Below are 22,698 nucleotides of genomic sequence, written 5' to 3' on the forward strand. Positions count from 1 at the left end.
ACCAAAGTCTTGCATTAACACATAGATACAGTCTGCACCGGTTATCTATAGGCCATGAATTACCATGGGGGAAAACAAATCCTGTAGTTACTTATTCATTATCAAATGGAAAATAAAAAGAAATGTCACATAAATGTACATTTGGCCATTTTTAATGAAAGTTGGTGTGGGTGTGTGTTTTTCACTTCAAATAAAAGCTAAAATTCTACAACTGATATTTTGTCCCCAGCTATTAGAATAAAGGCTAAAAGAAGACTGCTTTGAAAAATACAAGCTATTTAGTGACAAGATATGAGATGCATGTGGAATCTCACCTCTAAACATGCACATCTGCAGCAGAAATACATTTAGTGTGATGGGATAGTTTTCCCTCACTCCAGTATAAGACGTGACCGCAAATATCAGACCAATTTGAGGAATAATATGTTATTATTAATATTTTGAGTAATTTCAGCTGTTCTAACAGATAAAATATGTAAGGGATAATTGTACAGCCAGGCTAGGGCACACATTCAACAAGACCTTAGAACATGTAACACTGCTTATCAAACAGGGTTTCTGCAAGTTGAAATATAAAATAAGTTAATGGAAGAATAATATTCATCATAAATATAAATTTGTGTTAATCATATTAAAATTGGTAAATGTACCAACATATCAATACACAGCCAATGAATAAACAACAATGTTTACCTACAAATTATACTAAATTATTTAACATAAAGCAACATGGAGTCGCATGGCGCCATGCAGGGTTCGGACGTGTGAACGGCGAGCTCTGCGCACTTTGCTAGTTTTTAATTCCTTTGGTGTCTTAAACTGGTGAGATTCGATACACCCTGCTACATAACTGTTCTTTAGAGTCAACATGTCAAAGAATTCAAAATCCTAGGGCTCTGGAGATTTGAAAAGACACTTACGTGTTCAAGCTGATACCTCAGACAGGGCCACAGACCAGGGACTCAGTTTGGACGGTGCGGTGGGAGAGATTCAACGTCAGCTGTCCAGCATGTCTGTAATGCTGGTGAAGGTTGTGGCAGACTTGGAGGATCTTGCTGTAATACGTCGATCGATCACTGCGATGGTGACGAAATTCTCTGAGTTGGTTACAAGAATCGGGGAAGTTTGAGAAATGGATTGATTATCTGGAGTCATCGGAGAGGGAATTAGCTGCTAACCCGCTAGCAACCAAAGTAGATTTGGAACATATTTGGGAAAAGCTTGAAGACCTTGGGAATTGTAATCGTCGAAACAACGTCCAAATTGTTGGAATTCCTGAGCATGAGGAAGGCCGAGATATGGTAAAATTCCTAGATGAGCTCTTTCCGAGTATGCTCAACATAATAGGCCATAAGCTGGAAATCGAGCGAGCTCACAGAGTTCCGGCTCAGAGATCCGCTGGAGGAGACAGGCCCCGATCAATTCTGGCCAAATTTCTGAGATCATTTGATAAAGATCACGTTACGCGAGGCGAGGAGTAAAGGAAGCCTTTCTTGGAAGAATCACAACATTTTCTTGTTCCCAGACTTTGCAAATTCGACAAGAGAGAAACGTGATCGATTCAAGGAATGCAAGAAACTCTTACAAAACTTTGTTTTGTGGAATAACACTCCTTCAAGAAACTTTTGCATCGATGGAGGGTCGCTTTGCCCTGAAGTTCCTGGCCAGGTTGAGAATAGATGCTAAGGATGGCTGTAGCGTGTTTACTTGTCCCCAATATCCTTCATAAAGTATATGGAATGAGTGAGTCATTGTGTGGCGCTCGCTTTACAGCCTAGTAGACCTGACTCGCTGAACATTCACTTGACCATCCGAGAAAACTGGGCTCATGTTTTGTTTCTTTTTGTGCTGGTTCCACCTAGCGGCTGGAGTTTGTTTTGTGGAATAACACTCCTTCGGGACAGTTGTGGATGAATCTGCGCATTCCTTGTGTTTATGCCTCCTATCGGCTGGAGTGTGTTTTGTGGAGTATTTTTGCAGGACATTGGAAAGATTAGGTAATCTGCCGCATTCATGAACAGCCGGCTCACTGAGAATTCGTTTGACTGTCCGAGGAAACTGAACGTTTGTGTGTGTGTGTGTGTGTGTGTGTGTGTGTGTGTGTGTGTGTGTGTGTGTGTGTGTGTGTGTGCTGGTTCCATTAGTGGCTGGAGCTTGTTTTGTGGAAGAACACACCTTTGGGACAGTTTTGTGAATTAATCTACACATTATTTGTGTTTATTCTGGCCATTGTCTGGAGTTTGTTTTATAGATTTTCTTCTGTTGTGTAATTCTGTCTCACAAAATTAGAATAGAAACACCAGACTTAAGCAATCCGATGGCAAATTTGTGCGGGGACTCACGTAGGTGTACATGGGCTGTTTGAGTTTAGAGGGAAGGACGCGGTTGGTGCCGTCGTGCCAACCGCGTTAATGCGCACATTTTTCTTTTTTCTGTTTGTTTGGTTCTGGGGGAAGTTCGGGGGTTTGATTATTGCACTAATGTTGGAATGTGGTCTTTATAATTTTGTTTTTGACACACAATCTATTTTTTTCTAATATTTCAAAATGTCAAATGTTAATATGAGTGGATTGTCTCTCTCCACGTGGAATGTGAATGGGTTGGTGCACCCCATAAAAAGAAGGAAGGTTATTTCTTTTCTTAAACAAAATAAATATGACATAGTGTTTCTTCAAGAAATGCATCTTTCCCCACAGGAAGCTGAAAAATTTGGGAAGATATGGGGTGGGCATGTTTTCTTTAGTGCTGGCTCAAGTAAGAGCAGGGGAGTCATTACATTGATAAGTAAACATCTACAATTCAAAAGTCTCAAACAGATTAAAGATAAATTAGGAAGAGTTATTATTGTTTAAGCAGAAATTCAGGGGCAAATGTTGATTTTGGCTAATATTTATGCACCTAACGCTGATGATCAGAGTTTTTTATAAATTTTGAAGGGATGTTGCAAACCACTGGCACCCCTCATGATATAATATTGGGAAGAGACTTTAATTTTCTTAAAGGATGTGTACAAATCTTGGTCTTGCAGATATTTTGAGACTTTTGAACCCATCTAATAGGGACTATACATATTTTTCATCAGTCCATAAGATTTATTCTAGAATAGATTTATATATATATATATATATATATATATATATATATATATATATATATATATATATATATATACTGTATATACACACAGTTGTGCTCAAAAGTTTGCATACCCTTGGAGAATTGGTAATATATGTACCATTTTTAAAGAAAACATGAGTGAGCAGGCAAAACACATTTCTTTTATTTCTTATGGGATTCATATTCAGCTGTAGGTTATAACAGGATGGCACAATCATAAAACAAAACATGGCAACAAAGAAAAAAATGAAATGACCCCTGTTCAAAAGTCTGCATACCATTAGTTCTTAATACTGTGTATTGCCCCCTTTAGCATTAATGACAATGTGCAGTCTTTTGTAATAGTTGTCTATGAGGCCCCAAATTCTTGCAGGTGGTATAGCTGCCCATTCGTCTTGGCAAAATGCCTCCAGGTCATGCAAAGTCTTTGGTCGTCTTGCATGAACCGCACGTTTGAGATCTCTCCAGAGTGGCTCGATGATATTAAGGTCAGGAGACTGTGATGGCCACTCCAGAACCTTCACCTTTTTCTGCTGTAACCACTGGAGGGTCAGCTTGGCCTTGTACTTAGGGTCATTGTCGTGCTGGAAAGTCCAAGAGCGTCCCATACACAGCTTTCATGCAGAAGAATGCAAATTGTCTGCCAGTATTTTCTGATAACATGCTGCATTCATCTTGCCATCAGTTTTCACAAGATTCCCCGTGCCTTTAGAGCTCAACATCCCCCCCCCCCCAAAACATCAGTGAGCCACCACCATGCTTCACAGTGGGGATGGTATTCTTTTCACTATAGGCCTTGTTGACCCCTATCCAAACATAGCGCTTATGTTTGTGACCATAAAGCTCTATTTTGGTCTCGTCACTCCAAACTACATTGTGCCAGAAGCTGTGAGGCGTGTCAAGGTGTTGTCGGGCATATTGTAACCGGGCTTTTTTGTGGCATTGGCACAGTAAAGGCTTCTTTCTGGCAACTCGACCATGCAGCTCATTTTTGTTCAAGTGTCGTCGTATTGTGCCCCTTGAAACAACCACACATTCTTTTTTCAGAGTAGCCTGTATTTCTCCTGAGGTTACCTGTGGGTTTTTCTTTGTATCACGAACAATTCTTCTGGCAGTTGTGGCTGGAATCTTTCTTGGTCTGCCTGACCTTGGCTTGGTATCAAGAGATCCCCGAATTTTCCACTTCTTAATAAGTGATTGAGCAGTATTGACTGGCATTTTCAAGGCTTTGGATATCTTTTTATATCCTTTTCCATCTTTATAAAGTTCCATTACCTTGTTACGCAGGTCTTTTGACAGTTCTTTTCTGCTCCTCATGGCTCAGTATCTAGCCTGCTCAGTGCATTCACGTGAGAGCTAACAAACTGATTGACTGTTTATACACAAACACTAATTGCAATTTAAAAAGCCACAGGTGTGTGAAATTAACCTTTAATTGCCATTTAAACCTGTGTGTGTCACCTTGTGTGTCTGTAACAAGGCCAAACATTCAAGGGTATGTAAACTTTTGATCAAGGCAATATGGGTGATTTCTGTTATCATTATGATTTAAAAAGGAGCCAAACAACTATGTGATAATAAATGGCTTCATATGATCTCTATCCTTAAATAAAAGACAGATTTTTTGCATGATCAGTCATATTTTCAAAATCAATGCCAAAATTTCACAGTTTCCTCATTTCATTGGTTGTTGATTGCTCATTTGGAAACATCTTTGTCTCAGATCACGCCCTGATGAGTTTAGAGGTGTTGCCACATATAGAGAAAAAGAAATCATATAGTTGGCACTTTAATGTATCCCTTTTGCAAAATCCTGATTTCCAACAAATGTTTTAGGCTGAAATCAATGTTTATATGGAGACCAACTGGTCCTCAGTATCCTCTGTGGACGTGTCTTGGGAGGCATTTAAGGCATTTCTTAGGGGTCAGATCATACAGTATGCCTCATTCATCAAAAAATCCAAAGCACGAGAACTCGTGGAGTTGGAAGGGAATATTAAAAGTGCCGAGGCAGAGCTGAAGTGCCGAATGTCGCCTGATGGCCTCAGAGAATTGACCCTATTGAAATACAGATATAATACTATTTTGTCTCAGAAGGTGGAGTTTTGGCTATTCAGGGCAAGACAGTCATACTTTGAGTCGGGGGACAAAGCAGGGAAGAATTTGGCTAGATATATAAAGTAGAGAGAGTCTTTTTCTACCATTCCCTCAGTGAAATCTGCTGGTGGTGAAATTTTTACTTAGGCCATTGATATTAATAATGCTTTTAAAGAATTCTATTTTGATCGCTATAGTTTCACGTCTTCGTCTTCTGATGAAGATATTAGAAACTTTGTGGAACCTTTAGAACTCCATAAATTGATGACTGAGCAAAAAAAATTATCTTGATTCTGAGATAACCTTGGAGGAGCTTGGCGAAGTAAGTAATTTTGGAAATGTATGGGTTTGGGAGTACGTTTATTGGATGGATTAAGTTGCTTTATAGACACCAGGTAGCGGCGGTATGAACAAATTGATTAATTTCAGATTATTTTACTCTGGATAGGGGCACCTGGCAGGGTTGCCCTCTTTCCCCATTATTGTTCTGTCTTGCCCTGGAACCATTAGCAGCCACGATAAGAAAGGAGGATGATTTTTCAGGGGTAATGGTGGGAGGTGTGGCGCATAAACTTGTGCTTTACGCAGATGATATTTTATTATTCATCTCCGACCCTACTAGATCTTTGCCATGCCTCCACAGAATCATTCATTCCTTTTCTAAGTTCTCAGGATACAGAGTCAATTGCTCTAAATCCGAAGCTTTGGCTCTGACAGCGTACTGCCCAGTAACGGCTTTTCCAGCCGGGTGCCTTCCAGTGGCCCAAACAGGGCATTAAGTATTTGGGTATTTTATTCCCAGCAAATTTGTCTGATTTAGTCAGAGTTAATTTTGACCCTTTAATAAAAAAGGTATTCGAGCGATGTGGGCAGGTGGGCTTCATTACATTTATAGATGATTGGAAAAGTTAATGTTATTAAAATGAATTGTATTCCAAAATTCAACTACCTGCTACAGTCTCTCCCTGTAGATGTCCCCCTCTCTTACCTCAAGCAATATGATAGCATAGCGAAGTCTTTCATTTGGAATGGTAAGCGTCCCAGATTACATTTCAGTAAACTGCATAGGCCGATTGACAAAGGCGGTCTAGGCCTACCCAAGATTTTGTTTTATTTTTATGCGTTCAGTCTCAGACATTTGGCTCATTGGTCCCTTCCACCTGAAAGAGCCCCTCCCTGGTTTTGTATTGAACAGGAAGTTCTTGCCCCTATTTTGCCATTGCAAAGCCTTTCTATCAAACTAACCGGAGAAGGTAATTACACCCTGTTATCGGTATGGACAAAAGTGTCCAGAGTGTTTAATTCGGATATTTATCTAAATGTTGCCTTGAGCTTATGGCTGAACCCCAAATTATGTATTAATATGTCCCCTTTCTGCTGTTCAGAGTGGATTGTGAGGGGGGTTACTACACTCGGTGACCTATATGATAGTAGTGTGTTGAGATCCTTTGAAAATTTGGTTCAACATTTTGGGATCCCCAGACCTCAGTTTTTTAGGTATTTACAGCTGTGCCACTTGCTCTGTACTATTTTTGGGAATAGCATACACCCTCCTAAAGCGGCAGATACTATGGGAGTGGTGATTACTGCTTTTTGTGTGTGTGTCTATATCATTTACAACCACTGGGATGTTGTTGGGGGCCAGGGTGGGATTGGGGATTGGGGATTGGGGATTGGGAGGGGTAATAGTGGGGGTTAATGTTGATTCTGTGTATGTATGTTTTGTTTTTCTATGTTCAAATATGTGAATCCATAAAAATTGTTAATCTGAACATAAAGCATCATACATGGAAGTCCATTTCAAAAGCAAACTGTAATATTATATTACTGTAATGTAATATTGAATAATTAATGTTAATTTCATTGTAGTACAACAGTAATATTTCTGTTGTTATTTCATTACATTCACACAGCATTTGTCCTATTAAAACCTCAAGCCTTTCTTTACAATAAACTGAAGACATTTTTATTTCTTGCATATTTTTTTTAAACATCCTCTTCATTTAAAATATGGTGAAATGCCACATCCTATTCTGTGCCCCAGTGTCATGTTATTACAAGAATGTTTTTAATTATATGAAAATAAAGTGATTTCGTAGCACTTTGTGTTCTCACGTACATTATTCATGCATGTTATTAGAAAAATGCACCGCGCACTGATAGCAAACCAAACTCAGAACACTACAGAGACGAATGGAGTTTGTTTGGGCCGTTCGCTGTTTGTGAGCCGCTGAGACAGTTGAAAACACAGTGGCTGTGCTTGGTCAATCCTAATCCAGACTATAAGTACATTTATTTAATGAAATTACAACATTTTAAGGGTTTAATATATCGCACAGGCCACACCGCGATTTCGATTTTATTTTAATTAGCACAGCCCTACATTTGACATATTTAATATATAATGACTTTCTGCCCTACTTTTAAGTATTCATGCGATATTACATATTGACTGTAAATTATCCCAAAGTAAATGCAAGTTTTAACAAAATCTTTGGCTAAGTGCTTGTAAGTGCAAACGTCCATTGACTTTTTTTCTTTTTTCTTTTTTTTTTTTTGCACTTAGACATATGATTTCCTTTTTGTTGATCACTCCTCCACACAGAGATATTTTATTTCTCCTCTTCCAGCCAGCTGTCATTGAAACGGCACTCCGGCATGTTGATGGAAGCAGGAGATGCAGGTATAATTTCTTTGGCGCCAATCTACCATAGTGGAGATGTGCAGTACTTCCGTGTGCGTGACATCAAAGCATGAGAGAAAGATGCAGAGCTGCGCACATGTACTCCTGCGCTAACGAGACACCACAAACATAACGACTGTATATCTTTTTCAAATTCGAAATAATTTTAGATTGTTTATAACAGTCAACAACCGAAGGAAAAAATTAAGCATTTTTAAGGAACATAACGTATATTTCAAACCTTGAAAACCTAACTGTGAAAATCAAGCATTTTTCAAACTTTCAAGACTCTGTATGAACCCTGGCTGCAGCACCTCCCACAGTCCCTATATGCCCCAAAAGTACCTACCCCAGATTAGGAGCTAAAAATGTCCCCTTAAACAGCTTCGAGTAACTATAGTTCCTCGTCCCAGGGAAAGTACCTAAAACAGGCTTTAATGCCTGCAGCAAAACCTAGCTGGTGAATCTGTTTGACCAGCATGGACTTTCTGATGAAGCTGGTTAAGATAGTTTAAAAGCCTGGTGCAGACATCAGCACACCAGCATCCATGCAGAGGGACCAGCAGCCAAAAGCTGGTAACCAGCAAAGCTTGTCTTTTCTGCAGGGTTGTGCCAAGCTAACCAAACATCCTTATAAAGCACTCTGTAGATGCACAGTTGTCACATTTCTTGAACATCCCATGTAATCAAAACTTGATTTTTTTTATTTTAGTCCATCTTTATTATCTTTGAAGCCATCTATCTGCTAGTGTACGCCAAAATGTTGACAAAATTAACCTTAGATAAGAGATACAGAAATACACATCTAAAATGAACAGTCTTTTTCTTCTGGGAAATATTGATTATCTTGCACAATAGAGATTTTTGTCCAATCAACTGCTCTCTAGAATGAGAATTTTCTTCCAACAAGTACCACCTGTAACTGACTACCCAGTAGTTAGTCATAGTTCATGGCAGTGTTAATGGATGCAACAACAGCCTATTTGCCTCCTAAAAAAAGGCACAAGTGCTTTGATATGTCTTGCCTAAACTGCCTGTTTCAGAAGGAAATACATAAACACCATTTCATGGGGTCTTTAACAACTTACATAGAAGCCACACTATTTTAAAGGGACGAGAATGGGTAAGGTAAATTATCACACAGAATGCTTAATGGTGAGAAGGGGATTTTAAGCATTCAATTTGGATTCTTTGACCTCTATAAATGCCACTCTGTAGGGCCAGACTGACCTGTGCGCAGTGTTTAGGGCACTCCTGGCTCAAGCAGGACACCAGAAATATGGAGGCCAAACAGCTGTCCAAAGAGAGAATGAAGAAGTACATCCTGAGACGCCGCTGGCAGGTGAGTGGGACAGTCTATGGATAACATTTGTTATTTGTTATAACAGTTTTTATTTGAATTCTCATTTAAACAAATAATTAATTTCTTGAAAGAATTAATTTCAATTTGTGAGTGTCAGGATCTGAGCAAATGTGTGTTTTAACTGCGCAGAAAACAGGGAATGCAGTGCGAGCCATCTCCAGGTTCAGTTCTATGGGAATGTTAGGAGGCATTGGCTTTAAGAAAGGTTCTCCGACTGAAGGTAGTGTGCCAGCAACTAAATTCATATTGTTGTTGCAAATTGCCGGTGCATTGGAAAAACACAATAAATACCATGTTAATATGTATTTGATGTGTATTAAGCATCACACATGTATGTACTACCAGTCAAAAGTTTGGACACTCTTGGGGCAATTTATGTTTCTCATAATCTTAAAAACACTTTGCAGCAAACAAGTGCCCAGCGTACATGGGACCTCCTTCAGTACTGTTTAAAAGGCATCCCAAGTGGACACCTCATAAGAAGTTGGTTGAGAGAATTCCTAGAGAGCATGGAGCTGTAATCTTGACAAAGGGAGGATAACTTGAAAAAGCTAAAATACAAGATTTTGTTTATAGTTTTGTTTAAAATCCCCACGCTTCCCTTTGTGTTATTTCATAGTTTTAATAGCTTTACTACTAAAATAGTAATAAAAAAGTAGGAGGAGAGTCCAAACTTTCAACTGGTACTGTAGATATTTTATACATATTAAACATCATAAAAATGTGTGTGTTTAGAAGAACATAATGCGCCATTCCTTGAGTGTATCGAGGATGAAAACCACACCCCTGCGGCCCCCACCTTCTCCTCTGTCATAAAGGATGTGGAAGTGGTGGAAGGCAGTGCTGCCCGCTTTGACTGCAAGATAGATGGTAATGATGACCTCTGAACTCAAAGAATTTTACATAATAAGCTCCTTTAAAGAAATGTAACTGCTTCATTAAGCTTTTAGGATCAAAAGTGAAATGTGTAATTTTTTCGATGTTATTAAACATTCTCTTATCCCAGCTTAATATTCAGGGACAACTATAAGGAAGCTATTTGTTTGCTTAAACACTGTGGCTCTGTGGCATTCTCAAAAAAATGTGTGGCGAGTGGAGGCTTAAAAGTTCCAAGCTTAAAATTTAGGCTGGAAGCTATTGAAATCAAGAGGACTCACAGGTTCATTATACCAGTGAAGATAAGTGGCAGGGTCTTCCACAGTAAAGTGCATTTTATTCATAGTCGTTACTACATGGGTAAAACAGGATTCTACCCCATTAAAATTACAAATACATACATTTTACATACCGATACATTTGCACATTCAGACAATAAATAACTATTAATAGCTCTGGAAGGCAGGAGCGGACCACCAGGGAGGCAACCCACACTAGAGGAGGCCTGGAAATGCCAATTATCATACCCACCCTAGTACCCACACTGCAACAACCTAGTGAATTAGGACTCAAGTGCAAACAATTACAGCAAACGGTGAGAGTGGACCACGATACCCAGTAACTAGCCTCCCTGGGGCAGGCTCACAGCAGAGAATACTCATACAAAGTGGCAGCAATTTGTAAGAATCTCTGTACCATGGCAGTCAGTTAATTTATACAAGTTAAGACAAACAAAAACAAAGAGAAAAAACAGCAGCGCAGCCCAAGTTACCGCAGACGAGTAGGGGATAGATCCTTACTCACATACATGCAGTGAAGAGCAGATATCAATAAAATAGAAAATACAAACAGATATCACATCTCTCCATTTCAAGTTCATACTTAACGGTGCCAGCTCCGTGAAAGTGAGTGAAACGGGTACTGTTATAGGGGTCATGAAATGCTCTTTTTTTATATATATAGTTTTATCTTCCCTGAGGTCCAATGATAATGTTAGTAATGTTTTTTTTTTTTTTTTTTTTTTTTGCATTAAAACAGTCAAAATTTAGTAATATATGATCATTTTGCACCGTCTCTGGCCCTTTGTCTGAAACGCTTGGTTTTGACCTAAGCGCCTCCTTTAAACTTTAACATAAATGGCCACTGTTATGATTGGCTAACATCATGCAGCCCCTCAAATAGAGCCATTTTTGAAACTCAATCGGAAGAAAATTAATAAGCACCAAAACATTATAAAACTAAATGTCAGAATTTACATATAATGCACATCCAACACATTGCATCCGAATATATTAAACTGTTCATCTCAAGCACAACTGTTAACACTCACACCCTGTCTACACCGGACATGAGAGTCATGTCAAAAGCAATAGAACCCATTATAATCAATGATGCTGTCTACCATGGAAGCGTCTGTTGTGGCACATCGTGTTGCACTGACAGTAAACAGATGTCCCATTCCATTTTGTACTGCACGTGGTGGCGCTACTACTGCCAGCACCACAAATAAACGGTTTAGAAATTTCGTGCCGTTGCATCGCATCAGTGGATGTGCCCGGTGTAAACAGGGTTTCAGCACCATAAACTATCACACAGTCATGACATATGAAATATTCATGAATGAAACTGTTTACTCACCATTTTTGCGATTACGTCCAAGTGTTTTTAACTGCCCCATCCTCCAATAGCATTTCCTTTGCAAAGCTTGGTTCGTATTATGACTTGAATGATAATAGCCAAACATACAATCCACAAAATTTGCTGAAGACACATCCAAATCTATTTTCCAGTATCATTCCATCATGTTTTCATACACTAACAACTAAAATTAGTGCAGATGGGCGAAAGAATGCAAGGCAGCAGCTGAATGACAGAGAGCTTCTCCTCTTCAGAGTTGTAACTTGACACCGTGTCTTTTAAAAGTGGCCCGAGATATGTATCAAGCGGTCAAAGACGTCTGTCTGTGCATGTTTATTTAGAAAAACATTTAAATCCAGACAGTCACGTGAAGGTGTCCTGTGTAAGTCCACTTTGGAAGAATCTCCCATGACAGGCCCCATCTCTCTCCTCTTCATCTGTGTGACTGACTGAGCACAAGTGGGCGGGGCCAAGGATGTAGTGACGGAAAAATAGGCGTTGCATATGCAGATGTATTTGGTCCCTGTGACGTTACAAGTTCCACAAATTCCAAACGAGATGTTTTTGCAGCTTGGTTTAAATAAATGTTATTTTTCTAATAAGGAGGAAGTTTTCAGTTCTGAAACTTACAGTATGTTTTTATAGTACAATGACCTCTTGTCGGTCAAAAGATTCCTAATGTCATGACCACTTTAAACAATTGGGCAAAATTCCAGCTGCAAAACACAGGCTAATGTTACAAAAGTGAACAAATTTTATGAGTGCAAAACATATCTCACACACATATCTCTGTATACTACGAGGGGAACGAAGCAAATAAAAACCGGGCTGCACGACACCAATAGCCCCACTCTGGGAATGCCAGAGTTGACCAAGGGGTGCCACACACACCAGCACTGCACACTGGCAACTACTTATGATGGGCTTATTTTACCTTTTGCAATCAACCCAATTAGCAGAAGCACAGGTAATAACAATGAGTGGAGTTTCACTGAAGCAACACCACTCAACGAAGGAACAAGAGCTGTGCTTCCTGCTACAATCACATCAACCAGTGCATCAGTTTGGGGCTGGACTATCTGTTGGTCCAACCAATGGAAGATGGGGAGAGTGTTTTGGGAGACCTATTTGAAAACAATCATAATTTTTGCAGTTCTGTTTGGTGATGCTGACTAGCAGCTCAAAAATGACACTTCACTTTAATTCTTCTGTTCTTTAAGAAATTTAAAATCTTCATTAAAGAAATGTTCTGTGTTCAATACAAGTTAAACTTAATCGTTAGCATTTGTGGCATAATGATGACAAAATGTTAAGATCAAAATGTGTCTTTCATTTACACAGCATTTTTATGATTCAGGACATTTACTCATTTTTACTGGTTTTTTTTTTGTTTTTTTTTTTCTAAACATGAAGGCTGCCCAGACCCTGAGGTCGTGTGGTACAAGGATGAGCAACCTATAAAGGAGACGCGCCACTTCCAGATTGACTATGAAGAGGACGGCCACTGTAGCCTTGTGATCTCAGAGGTTTGCCCTGACGATGATGCCAAGTACACTTGCAAAGCTGTCAATAGCCTGGGAGAAGCCAGCTGCACCGCTGAACTGATGGTTGAGTTTATGCAGGGGGAGGAGGGAGAGGGGGACGGTGAAGGTGAGGAGGAGGAACAACAGGAGTGAATAATGATGGATGAGCGATGGTGTTAGAAAGAGATGCCAAAGAAACTATGAATCTCTTAAACATCTACACACTTTTAATGCTTTTTTTTCCTAACAGACACAGACTGTCTTTCACCAATGCAAATGTTTGTACACAATCTTTGTGTTTCTTCTTACTGTCTAGCATACTTTGCAAAGAGAAAAAACTTTTTTTGTGTGAAAACTCTTTGCCAAGATCAAAGACATTCCAGCTTGTGCCTTTCTGTCCAGACAGTTACCCCAACTGATTTACCAAAATGAACTAGAAAAAATAATATAAAAACCTTTGATGTTGGGGCATTTGGACTACCAAAGAAATCCATCACTTTATTTGGCTGATTACATTATTTCAAACCATCCATTTCAAACCATAATTTTTTTGTGTGGCATGAAATTTTGTGTGCACATTTTTAGTCTGCCCTGTTGTGCAATCTAGTGGTAACAAAATTACAATGCTTTTTTACACTGATCTAGTCTAGCACAGTGTTTTAATATCAATATGAAGCCATGAACATTATTTAAATACTGTTGGAGACCTTACTGTATAAAGATAATTATTTGCATTTTTTAAATCTAATGAGTGTATTGGCATTAGTTAGTTAATAGCTACCAGATTTAATGTTAAATCCTAAATGATTGAATGTAGTTAATAATGAAAATGACCCACATAAGTACCTTAAATTGTACACCTGGGTGAAGACCACTATTCTCTGTCATGGCTAGAAATTTGAAAGATAGGCAAAAATCCTGAATTATCTGTGCTTTTTCCACTTTGAGTTCAAAATGCTCTTGTGGAGTGAACCTGCTTGCATTACAGAGCAATGAGGTGAATTTGTGCAGCAATCTGCAATACCACCCCATATATATGGCATGTGGGGTGGTACTCAAACCTTTTTATTTATTTTTTTCTTCTTTTGACTTTTTCACTTAACATATTTTGGCTTAAATTTCCCTTCACATCCCAAGCTTCTTGTTGAAGTAGTTTATTACAAATTAAGCTAAAGTGAACTGAAGTCTACCCAACAGAAGAGTGCAAGTGTAGAAGAGTGTAGAAAATAGATGTGTAGATCATGTGATATAATAAGTACATCTAAAGAGCTCTGTATGTTAATTTAGGTTTATTCAGCATAAATTGCAATGATTATCTGAACACTGCTAATTGAAATAAAGCACCATGTTCGCTGTTACTTGTCAGAATTCCAGCCGCAAGGGTTAATATAAATTGGTGTTTCTTCAACTCTCATTAGTTTATTTAATTTGTCTACTAACAATATTCAACAGTGTATGTACATGCACCACATGAGATTTATGTCATTTTTGTAATTTTTTCAGAAGGTCATGAAAATTTCCACCACAGTATAATTTCCACCACAAATTCTTCATTGTGTTTAATTCCATGGTGGAAATGATGGTGATGGAAATGACATTGTTAATGTTTTTTGAAATAAAATGGAAGACTCCTTTGTCTAAGGCTGGTTTTTATAGCTAACATTTTATGTATCCTAAATACACATAATTAAATAATATTTTCACACTTTTTACATAATTTGGCAAAATTACAGCTAGACTGGAAATAATATTCAATTAAAATATTCAGCTCACATGTGATATTTACCTTGATTTTTCTTTGTTTTCATCAAACATCACTTGTCTCATATTTTAGCTCAAGCACTTCACAATCACTATTGGCAGTTTGGTTAACAAGAACACTAACTTTTGAAATAACTGCAAGTGCAAAATTGTGTGGTGTGGTAGAAATTATGCCAATTTTTTTTTATTATTATTATTAATGACATAAATCTTTTTCACACAAATCAATAAATATTTAAATGGTTTGTTTATTTTACCCTTTGTTTAGATTATTGCATTTTTAAACATGTATTTTATGACAAAGCTTTATATAGACCAAAGGCTTATAACTCTACAAAAAAAAAAAAAAAAAAAGAGAAAAAACATTTTTAGTTATTTTTCTGATTTGGCATTATATATTTTGGGGTGTAAATAAGGTAGCTCTGAAAAAAAAACTGCTTTTGTTTTGCTCCCAATCATGTCACCTGTACCTGAGTAATTTTGTGTTGATACAACAAAATTATTTTTCCTAGTGTCCAAAAATGTCTCCAAGAGTCCAGAGGCCTCTCCAAATACATTAAATAATAATTGTACATAAAAACTAATTACACATTTAAATGCAACAATGACCAAAGGTATGCTCTCTTTCAAAAGCATGCAGGCATGAGTAACGAGATCTCATTCAGTTCCATTCTGTGTCATTTGTGTCATCATTGAGTCTTTGTTATGTACTTGGCGCCATCTACTCATGGCCATACTGTATGTAATTAGAGTGAACGATCCTCTCTGCCCATATTTGAATAACTTTCACCTCTGGTTGCAGTGATCTGAATCGTAATACAATTGGTTTAGCGTTCCATGACTCTGGACAAAGAAACACATAATTTTCAATAAAGTCATCTGATCCAGGAAAGCTAACGTATTTTTAGCCAGATACCACACCATGTGCCATTTGTACATTGTGTTTCATGTGGATTATCTAATGATCTATCCATCCGATTACCTTGTGTGTGGGCTCGTTTTAACAGGAATCCCCTCCTCTAAGTATGTGATGTTTTATGTTCTGTTTATTTTTCTTAAAGTTATAATATAAAGTGAAAATGCAGCTTATAAGCAACACCTGTTTACATGTAACATGCATGTCAAAGACATGTATTTAATTATTACTCGCTATATTTTTGTCTGGGAGTAAAACAAATCAGCGGGTTGTATTAGGCTCTTTGAGAGCTTTTCATCGACATATGACAGATGGCTATTTGATCAGTTTAATGTTTTTAATGATTACAACAGTATGTACAGTGCTTATTTATTAAATAAAATGGAACACTTCAGAATTTGACAGCAAATTTCAAAGCACTTGTTCAGTTTTGGTCATATTGCCTACATGCATTGTAAAGTACAGCGTCTAAGCTTTTAAACAATACCTGTTTTGTGTTGGTCAAGACTGTAGTTATTACTATTTTGATCATTATTTTTTTTTCTCAGTGGGCCTTGTCTCGGTCTGGGACCAGGCTAAAACAATCAAATCTATACATAAAATAGATTTTTAATGTGACCTTCCTTTCACAAAAAGAAAAAGGTTGAAATCTGTTAGTTTTAATAAAAATCAGTCCCTTTAGGCATTCAGTTGCCTGAAGTTGAAGAAACAATATGCATATTTTGACCATATTGGTATTTTTAATAACATGAAGTATTTAACTTACCAATTTAATGTACATTTTTTTTTTATATTAATTTATTTTTAGATTTTTTAGAAGCCCTTTGCCTCATTTTATACATCTTGTCATAAGTTATATGTGGTCATTTATATGTACGTATTTGTTCTTAATGTGTGTAGAGTTACCTGCTCTAAATTACAGTGTTGCAGCAGCAAACATAGGTAAACACAGTGACCAATAAAATATACAAATTGAGTGGATTTATGTCTCTCATGATCTTAAAAACCTTTTTATATAAAGGCTTATGCTAGTTAGTTTTGTAGACAAATATAAAATGTATTGTTATTATTACAATACAAATTGTAAAATGTAAATAGATTTTTCAATGGATGAGGCCTGGAGGTTGGAGTAAAGGTAGCCAGCAAGAGCTCAGCATAAAGTTGCTTGAGAGAATGCTAAGAGTGTTCACAACTGTTATCAAGGCAAAGGGTGACTACTTTGAAGCAGGGGCATAGCAATCATTTTAAAAGTGAAGGGGATGGATTGTTTGCCGCAAGATGAACATAAGTATATAAGATATATATTTTTATATTAATTAAAGGGATAGTTCACCAAAAAATTTAAATTCCCTCATCATTTACTCACCATCTTTATGGTTTTATTATGCTGAACACAAACAAAGGTTTTTAGACAAATACCTCAGGTCCATACAATGCAAGTGAATTGTGATCAGGTCTTTGAAGCTCCAAAAAGGAGATAAATTCAGCATAAAAGTAATCCATATGACTCCAGTGGTTTAATCATTGTCTTCTAAAGCGATCCAGATGGTTTTGGGTGAGAACAGACTAATATATATCTCAGATGCTAGATGGCACCATAGGAAGTGTAATCGAGCTTGAAATCATGATCGCCAATGAGACTGCTGTCAAAATGTACAGTGAAAAGGAGTTACATTTTGGTCTGTTCTCACACAAAACCAACTAGATCACTTCAGAAGACATTAATTAAACCACTGGAGTCTGATGGATTATGTTTATGCTGACTGTATCTCCTTTTTGGAGCTTCAAATTTTTTGTCACTGTTGCATTGTATGGACCTACAGAGTTGAAATATTCTTCTAAAAATCTTTGTTTGTGTTCTGCAGAATAAAGAAATGTATACACATCTGAGATGGCATGAGGGTGAGTAAATGATGAGAGAATTTTCATTTTTGGGTGAACTAACCATTTAAGTCCAGAATCAACCTTATGCTGCTTTAATAACCAATACTGGGTAAAATTAAAAGGGATCATGTGGAATTTACTAATTTCATTTACCAGAAAGCTTTAGATTTCATATAGCCTATAAAAGGGGTAATTCTTGCATTAAGCAGCTATTTCTACCTGATCTAAAATATATATATATATATAATAAAATAAAAAAAACTTTTGTGGGTATAACTTAATATAATCAGGTTGATTTAATCATATTAAAGGTGCACTAAGTAGTGTTTGTCTTTGTGTCATCTTGGACTTACACTGACACCTAGTGGCTTGGATGCAGAATCATTTAAAATCAATAGTTTTCAGTTTCAGATGCCATTGTAGAAATTTAGAAAAGTGAAAGTGAAAGTGTCAAATAACAGGACGGTTACTGAGATTAAGTGAGAAGTATTCGGCTGGTCATGTGATTCTAACATGGCAGCCCCCATGTGCGGACCCTCTCCACATAGAATAAAACAGTTTTTATAAGGTTACTGAAATGACTGCAGTCTTCATTTTAATGTGAGTTGTCATGATTCCCTACATATATTGCAAAATTACAATTCATGTCTTTAGGAGTTAAACTTTTTTTAATGAGGAAAAATTACTGATTGCACTTTTAAATGATATTTTCTATTTTAAAAAGCAGTTCATTTAAATGTTACCACATGAAGCACATTTTTACCTAACACAAGCTACCTGACAAAACGTTTATACGAATTGGTAAAAAAATAATAAATAAATAAATAAATAACACCCATTCTTTGACGTTTTTGGTCACTACATAATTCCAATATTTGTGACATATTTTTGCTGACTTTACTATCATTCTAAAATGTGTAATAATAAAGACTGAGTGGGTGTATCAAAATGATTGACTGGTAGTAGGCTATAAACAGAAGGAAAAAAAATATCATAGTAAATACATTTAGTTTCTGAATAAGATTTTGGGACGTTACCATACATTTAGAATATTGCTTGTTATGTGCAAAAACGGCACATCACAAACGAAGATACACGCACTTTCCAAACTACAAATACCAGCATGCAACAGAACAAAACATTGCCTCCCCCTCGACTCCTCAGCATGGCTTTTTGGCACTCCCCAGCGGGGGATTGGTGCTGAAAGACTTCATTGTGTCGGGGATTGAATGGGGGAGTTTGCGTTTAGTCGAAGTCCGTCTGTTATCATCCACACAGCACGGATTAACTGGAGCTCGAGCCATGCCGCAAACCTTCAGCGGTGCATTTATTGTGCATGAATCTGATAAATGCGCTTTGCTTGTAACCCGCTGCCGTTGAGTGAACGATGCTCAACAGCTCCGACTCCGAGAAAATGTACGGAGGGCCCGACAGATACGGAATTACAATGTAGGGATGCTATTGTCGAAGTCTTGCATCTGATCCAGTGATCTGTGGGTTTGCATCGATGGAGAGGGCGTCTAGTCGCCTATAAAATTATTTGCTTGCTTTTTGGCTCTTGGTTATATTTTGGAGTTCATTACATTTTTCGAAAGGGTTAACAGTCGCTGGGCATCAACATCGGGAGCAGACAAAAAAACAACAACAAAAAAAACATGGGGAACGCAGAGAGTATGGATGCTCAGCTCACAGATTTCAGGGCGAGAGGCAACAAACCCCCCAAACTGCCCATGCCGGACCCCGCCGAACTGGAGGAGAGATTTGCAATCGCATTGGTAATTTTCACTTCTCATATTATATGTTGTGATTCCCAGGAAAAAAAACAACAACCGTCTAATTGTATCATGTGCACAACTAGTATGGAAGCTGGCAGCCCACGCCAGCACACACGCCTCTATTGTGTGGGGTTGGCAGCGAGCGATGCTTTGATGCTGTTTGCGCGTGCATGATAGCTACTAATTGCAGACGCGCGGCACCATTATTATGAAATGCTTTGGTTTTTGAATCTATTTTGGTCTTCCCAGAATTATGATCTTAGACGTTTTAATTTTTCTTATAGCGGTGATTATGCTTTCATATAAGGAGTCTGTCCTTAATCCAGCCAGCGCTGCGAGCTGCTCTGTAGGCCACTGTATTCACTACATTTGTTTTTAAATAGGGATTGTGCTTAATTTAACAGGACCAACAGCTCATGTTGCATGAAAAGTCCCTGTATTTAAATGCATTAGACTCTGTAGCACTACAGTGTCACTATGGTCTTGTTAGATGAAATTGCACAACCAGTCTGTATTGCCTGGGACCTTAAATGCATCATTTTTTGAGAGTTTCTCCTGCTGAAGGTTTTATTTGATCTCACTTGGGTTATTTCGGCTGTCCTTTGCTTAAAATGTTCTCTCAGTTGAATCCAAAGTCTAAATAAATAGTTAAGAGTAGTATGAGGTGGTGTTAAATTCCCCTCTGAGATCAATAAGGTGTAATTAGACCCATTTTTGGTCTTATTAATGTAACTACAATACTTTGATTAGCCTGACATTCGAAACCAAATTCTTTTGACAAGCTTTGGTTGTTCAAGGGTCTTTAATCAATACGCTTTGAATGGGTCATCAGTTACTTATCTCCCTGATTTGATTTGCAGAGTGTACTCCAAACAGACAGTCATTTGCTTACATTAGAAACCTGCCCTCAACAGTCAAGATCAAATATGTGCATTGAGAATCCAACTCAAAGTGTGCAAATTTGCATAACCGCTTCATGTGTGAGAATTTTGTATTTGTATCTGCATTTGTGCATGTGAGTGAAGAAATGGTGCGGGGGGGATGCAAAACATTCCATGCTACCACGTTTTCACAGATTTGCATAACAAATTCTACCCCAGTATTGACTTCTGTAGCCCAAGTCTCTCCACTAGTTCAGGCTGTTTGGTTTCCACTGGAATCAGAGGATTTTCTCCCATTAATCATTTAATTGAATGTGAGCCTGTTTTATTATTCCCAAATAGGGCAGAAAGTAAGAACCCTTTGATCATCTGGAACTTAGGTACGTTTCAGTCAGGTGTCTTCCAACCCTGGTTTTCCACATGGGACTCATTTAAATTCTCCATAATTATTCTATTAATCCATCACACTGCATAATATTTGTACCTTATAAGCTTAGTGTGTAACTTATGGGCAACAACCATTATAGAGGGGTTGTCGACATTAAATACTTTGGAGAAGTTGTCATGTCCTGCAGTGTCACATGCTGTTCTCAATCTAAAACTATTTTAAATATAATTTTGCCCTTTCTTTTATAATGATCATGCATGGCATTTTTATGACCTCATATTACTACACATGGAATAGTACTGTTAAACATTCGTTTATCACACTGCAGGACCATTATATTTGAACTAGTGAAGGCAAAAATGTATTAAAATGGTGGAAAAACTTGAATGGTGAAAGAAATTGTGAGCAGTCACAGCACCTAAAATATATACCCACACAACTTTTCATCTAAAACCTTAATGTTGATTCTAAAAAAGTGAATGGACATATTATGCATCAATTGCACAAAGGCATTTCTAACCGGCTCTCACTTTGTAAAATTTCATGGGGGATAGAAGGAAATTTGAATGCTGTTGATGTGGTTCTGTATAAAGCACTTATTAGAGGAGAACGTGGTTGTTTTGAAGATATATAAGCCATTTGAGAAAATCATACACTGCTGGTGATTACTTTTTGAGTAAGTAAAGATGAAAAATTCATGGTGTCTCAGGAATTCACTTAAAGGATGTTTTTGATGAGTATGTTATGTACAGAATGAAGACATGCATGAGGTGGATAAATGGATGGAGTGGTAGAAGAATGTTAACTCTCTCTCACTCTCTTTCTGCCTCAGAACTCTATGAACCTTCCTCCAGATAAAGTGAGGCTCCTTCGACAGTATGACAATGAAAAGAAATGGGAGCTGATCTGTGATCAGGTGAGATCAACTGTTTACACCCATTCTGCATATGCATTATAATCTGTCCATAATATTCATGAAAAACCCTGCTATAGTCATATCAGAGGTCTAATTATTCTCTTAAAAGGAACAAAACAATTTGCAGAAATCTCATAGCTGTTGCATAATCATATCTTAGTCCAGTGGTCCTCTACTGTTTTGCTTTAGAACCCATGTTTACATTAGATGTCTAGTGGCCACCAAATACAGTACCAAATTTACTGAACAAAAGTAATAATTGTCTTTTAAATCATACATGAAATTTATTAACATTATGATGAACTGCATACACCGATGAGCCAAAACATTATGACCACTCACTGGTGAAGCAAATAATGTTGATTATCTCCTAACAAGGCCACATGTCAAGGTCTGGGTAGATTAGATGGTAAGTGAACAATCAGTTCTTGTAGTAAACGTGTTGAATGCAGGAGAAATTGGCAGGAGTAAAGACCTGAGCAACTTTGACAAGGGCCAAATTGACTGGGTCAGAACATCTCTGAAATGGTAGGGTTTGTGGGGTTCTCCCGGTCAGCAGTGGTGAGTATCTACCGTCAGTGTTCAGAGGAGGGACAAACCACAAACCGGCGACAGGGTGTTGGGCGCCCAAGGCTCATCGATGTGCGAGGGCAATGAAGGCTATCCTGTCTGGTCCGAACTGACAGAAGGTCTACTTTGGCAAAAGTCACAGAAAATTTTAATGATGGTTACGGGTGGAATGTGTCACAACACACAGTGAATCGCACCCTGCTGTGTATGGGGCTGCGTAGCTGCAGACTGCCCATGATTACCCCTGTCCACCATTGAAAGCTCCTACAATGGGCATGCAAGCATCAGAACTGGACTTTGGAGTAGTGGA

At 37.8% G+C, this 22,698-nt stretch overlaps 2 protein-coding genes across 5 annotated transcripts in view; both read left to right on the plus strand.

Moving 5' to 3' along the window:
* mylkb (myosin light chain kinase b) overlaps positions 1-14,931 on the plus strand; it is a 31,852-nt gene extending 16,921 nt beyond the window's left edge. Inside the window, exons 14-17 of the mRNA XM_051706227.1 lie at positions 9,116-9,239; positions 9,390-9,480; positions 9,996-10,130; positions 13,188-14,931. Coding sequence (XP_051562187.1) covers positions 9,116-9,239; positions 9,390-9,480; positions 9,996-10,130; positions 13,188-13,450 — 613 coding nt within the window. The 3' untranslated portion in view covers positions 13,451-14,931. The remainder of the gene's footprint in view (positions 1-9,115; positions 9,240-9,389; positions 9,481-9,995; positions 10,131-13,187) is intronic.
* Positions 14,932-19,066: 4,135 nt separating this feature from the next.
* fmnl2b (formin-like 2b) overlaps positions 19,067-22,698 on the plus strand; it is a 37,531-nt gene continuing 33,899 nt past the window's right edge. For all 4 annotated transcript variants that reach the window (XM_051706222.1, XM_051706221.1, XM_051706224.1 and 1 more), the window contains exons 1-2: positions 19,067-19,633; positions 21,735-21,818. In XM_051706222.1, the coding sequence (XP_051562182.1) occupies positions 19,514-19,633; positions 21,735-21,818 (204 nt within the window). In that variant the 5' untranslated portion in view covers positions 19,067-19,513. The remainder of the gene's footprint in view (positions 19,634-21,734; positions 21,819-22,698) is intronic.

The sequence above is a fragment of the Myxocyprinus asiaticus genome, chromosome 9 (assembly GCF_019703515.2).
Source record: "Myxocyprinus asiaticus isolate MX2 ecotype Aquarium Trade chromosome 9, UBuf_Myxa_2, whole genome shotgun sequence".
Classification (NCBI taxonomy): Eukaryota; Metazoa; Chordata; class Actinopteri; order Cypriniformes; family Catostomidae; genus Myxocyprinus; species Myxocyprinus asiaticus.